Source organism: Tachypleus tridentatus, chromosome 8 (genome assembly GCF_004210375.1).
Source record: "Tachypleus tridentatus isolate NWPU-2018 chromosome 8, ASM421037v1, whole genome shotgun sequence".
NCBI classification, from domain to species: Eukaryota; Metazoa; Arthropoda; class Merostomata; order Xiphosura; family Limulidae; genus Tachypleus; species Tachypleus tridentatus.
Genome location: NC_134832.1, coordinates 33,589,741 through 33,602,354, shown reverse-complemented (window position 1 = coordinate 33,602,354; position 12,614 = coordinate 33,589,741). Strand labels below are relative to the sequence as shown.

At 31.2% G+C, this 12,614-nt stretch overlaps 1 protein-coding gene across 14 annotated transcripts in view; it reads left to right on the top strand.

The window, feature by feature from the left end:
- LOC143222130 (disco-interacting protein 2-like) overlaps positions 1–7,133 on the top strand; it is a 159,711-nt gene extending 152,578 nt beyond the window's left edge. For all 14 annotated transcript variants that reach the window (XM_076448138.1, XM_076448143.1, XM_076448144.1 and 11 more), the window contains 2 exons: positions 513–636; positions 3,333–7,133. In XM_076448138.1, coding sequence (XP_076304253.1) covers positions 513–636; positions 3,333–3,585 — 377 coding nt within the window. In that variant the 3' untranslated portion in view covers positions 3,586–7,133. The remainder of the gene's footprint in view (positions 1–512; positions 637–3,332) is intronic.
- Positions 7,134–12,614: the final 5,481 nt, after the last annotated feature.

The following is a 12,614-nucleotide window of genomic DNA, read 5'->3' as shown; positions in this document are numbered from 1 at the left end:
AACTTAACCACTTGAATGAACAAACTTTAAAATATGTTTAGATTAATTTTTAAGAGTTTAATGTTTTATATAATCTTACATATATTAATCTTTTTGCTGTAGATACGTTAATTAGCATTTGCTTTATGTAAAAAAGAAGGGAGACATATTTGCATAGTTACTTTTCCAAATCAGAATTGAATTCCCAACGTCTTGTAAAGCTCAGAAGGTTACGTTACCCAGTTTGTTTTAATATTCTTCTAATATTCACAAAAATATACAACTAAGATTGTTTGTTGGATTGGTGTAAATTAAGAAGAATTATTGTTTATTCTGAAAATGACTAGACAAAAATGTTTGAAAATGCACATCTTTAATTAAACAAGAATGGATGAAAAGACATAATGCTGGTTTTAGTTATTTTATTTGTGTGCACTGCAATATTTTAGTTATGTTCTCTGTTTCAATACTGTGCCATTATATATTTCAACTGTGGATACAGATTTGTTTGAAGTCTTTTGTTTCTTTTCCAGAGCTTCATGATGCAGTCTTTGTGGTTGGCTCTCTAGATGAAACTCTTATACTACGAGGAATGCGATACCATCCCATAGACATCGAGAACAGTGTCCTTCGTTGCCACAAGAAGGTATCAGAATGGTAAGTTATTCATTTCATTCTTAAATTTGGTGCTTATTTTAAGTGAACAGCCTTCTTACCCTGATCAGAAACTTGTGTTAAGGAACACTTTTTACAACTATCAAACAGTAATTACACTTTTCAACCAACATCTGAGAACTGCTGGAGTCAAGTAAACTGTATTAAGGATAATTCTTCTTGAGTTGCCCCCTAGCATCACAACAGTATGTCTGCAGACTCACACTACTAAAAACTGCGTTTTGATACCTGTGGTGGGCATAACACAGATAGCCCATTGTGTAGCTTTGTACTTAATTTCCAACAATCTTCTTGAGTTTAAAGCATAATCTTTCAAAAGACCTAGATATAGATTTTATCACTTAACATGGGGGATTTTATAAGTGAAACAATCGATAGCTTCAGTATGAACAAAATATATGAATAAATTGCAAAGATTGTTTGTGTTTCAACCTATTTTCAAATAAGTGTAAAACAGACATTGAAAGGGGGATGACAGTAGTGTCCTCTCCTTACAGGTGCATCTGCAACCCAAACTGCATAGACTGATGGCTTGTTAAGACTACCAGTGTTAAAAGTGTTTGGAAAACAACCACATGGCCAAAAGCACCATGCTTCAAATTGCACTGGGAATCAAAACAGAGTGGCAGTGATATCAAAAACATGCTTAAAAGTTCAATTTTGGATGCCAGAAGTCAGTGTCGGAGAAAACTACTTGTACCATCTCAGTTTATGATGCAAAGTGGCTGTACATTTAAGAAGACTCATATTTAGCTGTGCAGTAGTGGGATAATCACACATGTGAACTCAGGATCTGTGACTAAATTTTTAGGTGGTGATTCAACATTCACTCTTTCTCCTTTAAATAGATATGTATGTGTCTCTAGAGACAGTACATGGAAGCATACACTCCAGATGGGAGGGATGGATTTAAATTTCGTAAGTGGCAAAGATTTGATCTAATCATTGCAGGATTGTTAGTCACTACTAGGATGTCATAGGAAACCAGGTTCATCCTATCATGTCGCAGTTTTATCTTGTTTGTGATAATGTCTACTTTTTATTACTGCAAAATTATTGCAGATGAGTTTACCAGAGTAGGAAAGCTAATGTAGTGAAGCAATTCTTCTATTAATGATTGATGGGTCATGTTAAACCAAATCAAAACCCAGAAAATAATATTCCAAGGAAGCTTAAACAAATGTTTCAAAATTCCAAAGAAAGTAGAATTAAAATTGTAGAAATAAAACTAGGTTCTAAAGACAAATTCCTTGGGATCACATTTGACAGAAAATTTACATGGGTGAGCACATACAAAACCATCAACAAATGAATCAACCACCCTATGACCAATAAGCAGGTAAAATTAAATGATACAAAAACCAGCAGCATCATTAAAATGTATAAAGTCTACATCTGACCAGTTATCAAATACTTTTGTCAGGTCACAATAATCATGTCAGAAAAAATGAACCAAACACTATAATATAAACAAAATCACATACAGAGATTAGCTGTAAGGCTTCTAAAATACACGCCAAGTTAGCTGTCCACATAAAGTGGGTAAATTGTCTTACCTCCAGTACAAACTTTACATGCTAGTCAAAATATACTACAAAAACATAGAAACAAGAAACAGTCTCACCTCTGTCTTTCATGCCATCTTACGTGCACCATACAAAACAGTATCACCATATAACGTATCACAGTGTAGTGGAAAATCATTTAGACAACTCATATCACTTAGTATTATATAACTAACTCATGATTTTCTTTTTATACAGCTAGGCACGGGGAAAGTAGATTATTTGGCACACGCCTTGTGAAAATGGGTTTTCTCAAGGTACTCGCATTTTTCCCTGTAACTAATTTTGAGGCATTGAACTTGTAGAACCCTGCCAACAGTTGACCCTGTAAAGGGTCTGTCCCATTAGATCAGATTTTGTTGTATATCAAACTGCATGTCTCTGCTGTGGACCACTTTTCTCTGACTCCATCTCCACAATTCTAAAATTAAGTTGCATTCTCATAATAAATAATTTAATGAAAACTTGAAGTACCATGACAATATTATTACACTTACTTGTGTGTGGGGTGAAGGGGGATACTTTCCTTTAAAACTAAATGTCTGCCAAGGTATAATAATAAAAAAATGATAATTACCATTATATTCAACAACATCTACAAACATTGCATTGATTTCACTTTTAACCCTTTATCATACATGGAAGTACGTTCCATTAAAGTAGCATTGTTCTGACTGTATAACAAACCAGGCACGAGGCATTTAAATTACATGTGACACATTTGGTTTAAATGTGCAGGTAGAGATGACAAAGGATTAAAGGTTGTTGGTTCCTTTCTTTCTTATGCTTTAAAAATTTGTTAGATAACATGAATAGTCCAGTTCATTGTTTGTTCATTAGTTGGATGTTCACTACATCTAAAATTAGTAATAAAATTTCACATTTGCCTAGGGACACAAACTAGCCAACTTTTGTAACAATGTTAACCTTTGAATTACATTAAAACAACGAAACTGTGTGAAATTAATCATCAATGTTTAAATTAAAGAGTAAATTGGTAATCAGAAATAATCTTATCATTATATTATTTAAATTTTTTTTACTTATAATTTCCTCAACTGTCATGTGAAACCTTAATTTTACTTCTGAAGTCTAAAAAACTTATTTCTTTAGTGCTGTGTTCACGTGGACAAATCTTTTGGTGGTAGTAGTGGAACTTGATGGAAATGAGAATGAAGCTTTGGATGTGGTACCTCTGGTAACCAATGTTGTTTTGGAAGAACATCAGCTTATTGTGGGTGTGGTTGTCGTTGTGGATCCTGGTGTTGTCCCTATCAACTCGCGAGGTGAAAAGCAGCGAATGCACCTCCGAGATGGGTTTCTTGCTGACCAGCTTGACCCAATATATGTTGCATATAACATGTGACTAAACCATTTAATGGTTTATAAGGAACTATTTTACAATCATATGTAATGTAACATACAACTTTTTGACTTGTTTAAATCATGTTTGAAAGGTTTGACTGTAAAATATACTCCTACTATTGTGATAATATTTGAACAGTGTCTAGTGTAATGAGTAAAAACTCTTGGTATGCAACCTGCGAGGGCTTGATTGACTTACATTGCATAAACTACTGCTCTTTAAATAGTACACATAGTTGTTCATATTGGTAATTCATTAATTACCTAATATATCTTGATTGTTAAACAAATAACTTTTGAGTTTAAAGAATAGTTACTGATCTGGCAGCTTTGATCTTCTTAAAAAAATCTGAAATGAAATATTGTTATTTTCTCATCAAGTGATAATACATCTATCAAAACCAAGTTTTTATGATTAACTATTAATAGCTTTTTAAAACAAGAGCATAATTTTATGCTACGTTTACTTGTAAACATTAATGATCTAACTTCAGTAGAACAGTAACTGAAGCCAGTCAGAGAAACCTACCACTTTAAGTGCAATGTATATTTTGTATTTAAGAGAGATGGTAAGTGTGCTATAAGTAACAGTCAACTATAGGTATCAAAATAATGTCTATCTATAAGTGTTTGGTATTTAAATACTTGGCAAGGCTATGGCTTTAGAGAAGTTTAGTAAAATGGTACAGTGGCAAGTGTGTATTGATTCTTAATATCCTCTAGATCAAAATTAATGTAAAATATGTATAGATATTTATTATTCTGTTGTGGTTATGCATGCTTCTAAGAGTAATTATTATGTAAGTTGTAAGGTGAGTTTACATCAAGACACCATATAACATTAATGAAAGGCAAATGAAAGCTTCATTTTTTAACCCTGATGACCATAGTTTGTAACTCAGATGTTTCAATCGTTTTTCTTAGCTTTGTTGTTACTGTTTTTTTAACTGTGCCATATTACTTTTGTATATTATTTTTATTTTTAAAATAGTTGTTAGTATTACTAGCTAACACAGTATGAAATAAAAAAAAAAAACAGAAACTAGTTGACACAATAATGTTTTTAGAATTTTTTTTGCATAATATGTTTCACATCTTGGTATTTATAATACATGATTTTCTGCAAAGTTAAAAACCAACTTTCTCATTGAACGTTGAAGTTCATATATGGTGTTACATTAACCAGAAATAGTCTTGTCTGGTTCTGATTTAAGAACATAGATGGAAGAAAATACTTGTTCAACATGATTTTTATATGATTGAAATTTATAGTTTAGGCCCAAAGTTTCTTAGATTTCTAGTTTATATATATATATATATATAAAACCTTGAACATATTCAATAATATATTAGTAGATCACACTGTGAATATTAGGACAAATAAATTATTAATCACTTTTATGTAAGTTTTTAATATCACACAATAACAAAGGTCATCACCTTAATGATAAGCTGGAGGAAACGGTTTTAAGATTATTGGATGTGAATTCACTAACATCTATTTATAGAGATTTCTTGCCCTTTAAGACACAGAAAATATACCCTAACCAACTGCATTACGGTAGACTTTAACTGGAACTGAATTACTGAGATACTCTATGTATCTATAATTATATTAGTGTTAGGTTTAAGAAGTTTTGTAATTTTCTTTTAAGAGATTTTAATCAGAGAATTGTTTTTTCAGTTGTTAATATTCTGTGTTTGTTACATGTGAACCTTAAATCCAGCAGTTTTAAAAATATATTTTGGCCTTTAGATATCGGACAAGAAGGAAGCTTGTTTTTAATAAAGTAAATTAAGACTCATTTTCATTTTGTAACTTTTAACATTTAATATGGTTTATTTTTCGACATTATTTTTAATGTAACTACTCAAAATTATATAGTTATTTTCTCAGTCTGCCAGTAGTAAATACCATGCTTTCATTTTCTGTGAATTTTGTATTTTACATATATTTGTATACAATTAAATCAAAGATCTCTATTTTATAATGCTTAGAAGCTTTTATGTATTGCAGCCTAAAGCTCATATATTAAAATATTTTAATCTTAGTTTATTTTACTATTTCATAAGCTCCTAAATAATAAGTTTATTTGTTGCACATTATGGAACCTACCAAAATCATAGCTTTAATAATTTTTAAGTAGGTGTTCAGTAGTAAGAGTTGATATACTAGTCTACTGTCAAGGCATTTATGAGTGATCATAGAACAGTATTGTTTCTTTTATGTGTACATATATATGTATATTTTGTTTTTTCAATTACATGTTAAGTATCTTTGCTTGAATCATCTCTGATTGTACTGTTTTTTAGAATAGAAACAAAGTTTGATATGAAATATTTAGGTTTAAATATCGGCAGTTTGATTCTTGTGAATATGAAAAAGTTGCACAGAGTAAATGCCACAAGACAGAAAAAAAACTGGTTGGAAAATAATTATGCAATAAGAAATTTTACATGCAGTAAAATATATTTTATGGGAAGTAACTTCTTGTCAATGCCTGACAACCCTTAAACAGTGGGAATGTTGTGGGTAGCAACATCAGTTGATGGTGACTGCCATTTAAGGGTAAATATATAATATCCTTGTATCCTGTGTTGTGTAACATAATTGTTTCAGATCTTAGGCTGCTTGGTTTGGAGGAAAATAGTAGTAAATATTGCTATCAACATTATTATTTTTTTGATCAATTTTTATTACAGTAATGATGCATCAGATAAATATGTATAGAACTGAGAGTCTGGTCTTATTTGTGTCCAGTTTGTTTTGTATATAGTAGTTTATGGGCAAATTATTGTCCTAGATAGTATCAAATGAGAGATCATAAGCCATAGTTGTACATAAATGTAATGTTTTTTGATCACATCTAATTCACTTTCTCCTGCAGTTATAATATATTGCTCAGAAATCAGTAAGGTATGATAATTTTTAATTTTATTATTAGGTTTATAAGGTGTTTTTTTTTTAGTTTAAAAGTGTAAAAATTGTAGCAATGTTATCTAACATTAATAATATATTTTACTGGTTTTCCGAGAGAATAATAGTAAATATTATTGTTTTTGAGTATTTGATTTTAATCTTGTCATGATCAGGTTACTTAGTAGTCAGAGAAACACAAATTAAACAAGAATATTTTTTATGTAATGTTAGTGTTAATGATTAAGAATATGATTTCAATGAGCACCTATTATACTACCCAAGTGTTTTGCTAATAGTATGTTTTTGTACTGAAAAGTTTGGTTGTTGTTGTAGTTTGTATAAACAAAATTTATATCTACATAAGTAAAGGGTAGATATTTGTTTGACAGAACTGAAAATATAATGGCACTTCTTTAAAACTCAAAAGTTTAATAACTAAGCTAAATGCTGTTTGTGTATTAGGACTAATTTTAATGAACAAAACTAAATCCTAATGGGCTTGATATGTCTGGTAGTATGACGTAGGAGGCGACTATGCTGTTGTTTCTTACACTATATGTGTAGTAATGTTGAAAGAAAAGCAACATAGCTCATATACGGTGTCTAATAAACTTTTTAACAAAACTGTTTGTGTCGTGGAAATTGTTCATCTCACTATCACCAACTTTGAGCAGATTACACAGATGTAACTTTCACCTGGTAATGACCTAAGACTGCAGGTTGAATCATTGTAGGAGTTAAAACAAAAATACTTGCCTACTGCAGAATTTGCTATTGTATTTTTGAATTAAAGACCCAGAAGCATTGTGGATGAGTAAAACATTTATTTTTCAACATGGTGTTAGCCTTGCAGTTTTTTGTATAGTAACACATGCCCAATTATATTTAAAACAGTGATTGATAGCAAGTAAAAATATTCAGGACAGTGTACAGGCCCATCGAAAGGTTGGGGATATGCTGTTATAATGTTATGTCGGTTAATTCACCCCAAGCTCATGGAAACAGTTCTCATTTATGTGTGCAATTATCCAAAGTTGAACATACAGAATCTGGAATCCCCAGATAGTGAGATTTTTCACCTCTTTTTTTATAACATATTGTGTGTAACCCAATAAGGGATTAGCTGACTTTTTGATTTGAATAACTCTCTGATGCAATGGTTGTAATACTGTTGTCCATTCTGGGTCCAGGTCATCATACATTTAGTTATAAAAACTTGCTTTTGACTTTATGACAATGATTTACTTGTAAAACATTAAACTAAATGTGATAGTTATCCAGAAAATTTTTTTATATCATTATTTGAATAGTTCCACAGCTGTGTTCAAACCAAGCGAGCCACCTTCTTTTACACCATAGTGAAGAAAACAAGAATTTATACACCATTCATGGATTAAAACTTTGTCTTTCTATAGGATAAAAATTAGACGAGGTAAAGCATAAAAATTATTTATTGGTTAATTCTGAAATGGGTGATGTTAGAGGTTGGTGTGGCAAGTGCATCTCACTTTAATTGACAGCTTCTTAGAAAATTATAGATGGGAATATTAAGAGTAAGTTATTATTAATTTATTTTATGACTTGTCGTCAACAAGTGATGGTAGGCAAGTTATCAAGACAGAAAATATAAAGAGCTTGCATCACAATTTTCATATATGGTGAGTTTCTGATTTCCTTAAGTATTTTTGTAGCAAATTAAGACATTTAACCTTGTATAAAAAGTTGATTTATTATCTATGTTTCAATAAGTTTGTTCAGTTGTTACAATCTAAATCTAAGAGAGCATGGAGAGAATGTTGCAGAATCTCAATTAGAATGTTATTTTTTCAAGCTCATTACTTGTCGGGTAAGTCCAAGAATGAATTCATAGCAACCTATTTTCAGCAAGTTAATGTGAGAGGAAGTACTTGCAGCAAAGTACTTTGGTATCATAGTAGATGCAACATCTGACTCCTCTCATCAAAAGCATACAACTTATATCCTGAGATATAATCCATGCCATCATCATATTCTTCCTTGGTCATCCAAGAAAGGTTTCTAAGATTTATTGACTGCAATAAAAAGACTTGGGCTGATATTTCTAATCTAATACTTGATTGTTTAGCTGATTGTGAAATACCAACAACTGAGTGCAAAGTGCATTGGGTCCAACATGGTTGGTGAATATAATGATGTTGAAACTGTATTACCAAAAATTAATCCTTTGGCTGAATTCTCATCATTTTCTTGTCAGCAGAAAGTTGTGCAGAGGCTCAGACATTCTTTGGAACAGTTCAAAAGCTTCACAATCTATTTAGTTGTGGCCCACAACGGTGGAGTATCCTGATCACGAATGTAGGTTGTTTTCGTCACAGACTTTCAGAGAAACGATAAAGTGGATAGGGTCAGGCTTTTTTGCAGCTTATCTTTCTGGGATGCAATATCAGAAAATATCTTACTCAATCTTGCAACCGAAACAAACCGAAATCAAATGTATAACTGACTGTGCAATAATTTTCTTGCATCTTGATAGGTTAAAGGTACCTGTGATCATCAATCAACACAATCAAGTATTGCAAGCCCACAAAGCTACCATTGATGTTGAAGGGGACAACATTGAAAGTCTTTTGACTAATTTAAAAACACTGCATGAACATTGGAGCTAAATTCTTAACGATGCTAAGTTGCAAATAATAATAATCTTCTGTTACAACTGTCTGCAGAACAGAAAAGAATTCTCAGATATTTTCTTGAAAATAAAGATGACTTCTTACCTAACTGTGAAGAAAATGAACCTGTTGAAAGATATGGAAAGATCATTGATGTTGTTATTACTGGGCCTACTACAAGATATAGAGCTGCCAAGGATATTAAATATAATAGATTTTGTGGCAATGTCTAGATATATCGGATAATTATCCCCATTTGTAAATTAGGGAGTTTGTTTTTAAGTATAGATATGATGAGATGTTTCATTTCTTCCACTGAGCCTTCAGGCGCAAGTACATCCACTAATTTTGGTGATGACTTGCACCCTTGTGCATATTAATTGAAATAAGACAGAAAATTACAATTTTTGCATTTTATTTCTGAGAATCCAAAAACTACTCGCAAAATAATACACGATATGACCACCTTTATTTTTCAGAAGATCATTAATCCGCTTTGGAATCGAGTGCACGAGTTGACTGCAATCTTTACTAATTTTTGGATCGCGGTACCACACCTCAATTTGCAGTACAGTCTTTTCCTCAAAGTCTTTCTTTACAAATCACCCAAAGATTTTAAATAGGATTTAAGTCCAGAGAGTCCAGGCCAGCACCTTTATTCACGTTGTACCCATAAAATTCTTCACAAGTTTCAATGTGTAGCATGGAGCCAGATCCATCTGTAAATCCCTTTTTCAATTCTGAAATGACTTCTCTGCAAAACTTCGATGTACTGTGGTCCTCGCATCGTACCTTCTATGATATGTGAGCCTTCGACGCCATAGTAGCTGAAAAAGCCCCAAAACATCTTCAAGGGATGTTTTACAAACTGATTGTCAGATTCTCACACCGGCAGCCATGGTGAAAATATTGTAAAATTTAGTTTTTCCATGATCCATTTCTTGATCAAACCTCCTGTTATTCTGTGAAAACTTATCTTGTCACACTCTAAGGACATGAGTGTATCTGAGAACATCTCCCACTCTAGAAATTAGTAATGAGTGAAGAGTAAAGTTAACTGGGCCTGATGATCTTGCAGACAGAACTGTGTGCACGTATGTGTAAAAAAAACACTATCGGATTTACTTGCTTATTCAGTTGTTGTCACACATCTCTCTCAGTTGATCAAATTTCTGGGAAGTTTGTGCTACTTTTCTCACAGTAGAAAGTTTACCAGTGTCTTGTATATGCTACAAAACAATGAGACATTTGATCAAAGTTTCTGGTCTGTTGCAAATAATTCTCTAACACCAGGGGGTGTTCTTTCAATTCTTTATAATTATTATGAGTAGTATGAACTTCAGTTGGTAGAATGGTGCTATCAATGGAACTTTTAAGTTTACTACTGGTTCTAATTTTATTGTGCAGTAAGTCATTTTCAAAACATTTTCAACTCTATAAACTGTTCATAATATTTTCATCTTGTTATGCAGCACTACCTTAACAAATGAGCACAAATATTTGCTTTTGTTGTTACTGCTTAACAAAAAAGTTGGAAAGTGATGAAAGTTAATGTTCACTGAGGTTGTCTGACCAAGCTATCAGTGACAATAATAATTTAATTTTGTCTTTATAAGAATTCAATCAATGTCACTAAAATCATGTAATGTAATCAAATTATTGCTGTTTGTTTCTTATTAAACAAAGTAAAAGAACATGCTTTGTCCATAACATGTATTAAAAAACTATTTTGTGCAATTTAAGTTTTTTGGTTGTCCCCCATAAGAATATTATACTTTTTTTAGCCATCTCCCACAATAATAAGTGATTAACAAGTCAAATTATCAATTAGTAAATTAGACAAACAACTGAGTTCTAATTAAAATCTGGTATTTTTAGTTCTGTACTGAATTCCACATTTTAAATTCTTGGCCAATATAAGTACAAACTTGCCAGTGTCTTCAAAATTCTAAATGTCAATTATGCCAGCTAAATCAATCTTGTGCAATACCTACAGAACTGACAGTACACATTTACTATTTAATAACTTGGTTGTTTCTATCTATATTTCTAATTTGTTTTATATATTTCCTAAATCCTTAACACAATATTGATGAAAATAAATAGACATACACATACACTGCTTTTACTTTTTAAGCCTCTACAAGAAATGTATACAGTGCCAAAACAAGAACAGTGCCATTCATTTTCAATAAAAACGATTTTCACTTGGGATGCATCCTTATTCTTGACTGATAAGTGATACTGAAAACACAATAATGTTTTCAAAATTGGACAAATGGAGTATCTTTTGATATAAACTTGCTGTTATTATATTATTTGTTTTTTAGTTGAAACCCATCTGTTTTATATATTTTCTATTAAATGCATAAGGTACATCATAATTTGGATTTTAAATTTTAGTGTATTCATGACATGAGAATTAATAACAAACTTTCTTTTTAAACAATGTGTAATAACATTAATATAGGCATTACTGATGGGAAGTTTCTTTTTGCCTTGAAATTTATTAAAAAATACTTTAACTACCTATTTTGTACTTTATATACCTTATTTAGTCATATCTTCACAACTCCCAAAACATATTACTGTAGTTCTAACATAGCTTATGCAATTATATTTTTTATAACTGAACTATCTGTTAATCTCTGGTCTTAATAATACTACTGTTTCTTTGCAATTACTCATTATTGCCAGTAACTGGCATTACTACAGCTACAGCAAGGTAAAAAAAAACTAGCTGTGAAAACTGATAAAACTGTTAAAATTTTGCATCCAAAAATATTTACCTAAACTTTGTTAGCTACAAGGAAAATAACAGATTTCGATATATTCATTACTCTAGGACACAGAATGTAATGATGTTAGAATAACACTAATAATGGCATACCATCAACTGTTAGGTTCTTGTAGAAAATTCTGGTGTGTTTCCAATGATAAAATAATATTGAAAATTCATGGTGTTAGAAAAACACTTAGGTTCTAGAAATAGAAACTCTATAATCCAAGTGCTTTTGAAAGGTTTTGACCTTCTTCAGTTTGCTGAAGAAGAAAGGCCCACCTTTCAAAAGCACTTGGATTATAGAGTTTCTATTTCATAATGTTGAAAATGGAATCTGTGCCATCTAAATATATTCTATTGTTGCAAAGTAACAAATTGTCCTGTATAAGGCTTAATAGTTACACCATTAGGTGCACATTAAAGATTTACAAGTGTATCCATTCATTTTTGCATATAAATTGAATGCATACACAGAAATGTAAAATAACTTCAACGGTAGGTTTAGATTCTATTTGTTAAAAACACTAAATTTGTCTGTTCTTAATTTTATTTCGCTGCTCAATGACAATTTATTTTATCAAAGTTGTTACTTGTGTATGTTCTAACCTTTCTTTTTAACAATAAAATTTGATCATACATTATGTATGTATAAACCTCAAAAAATGTATAATATAGTCATG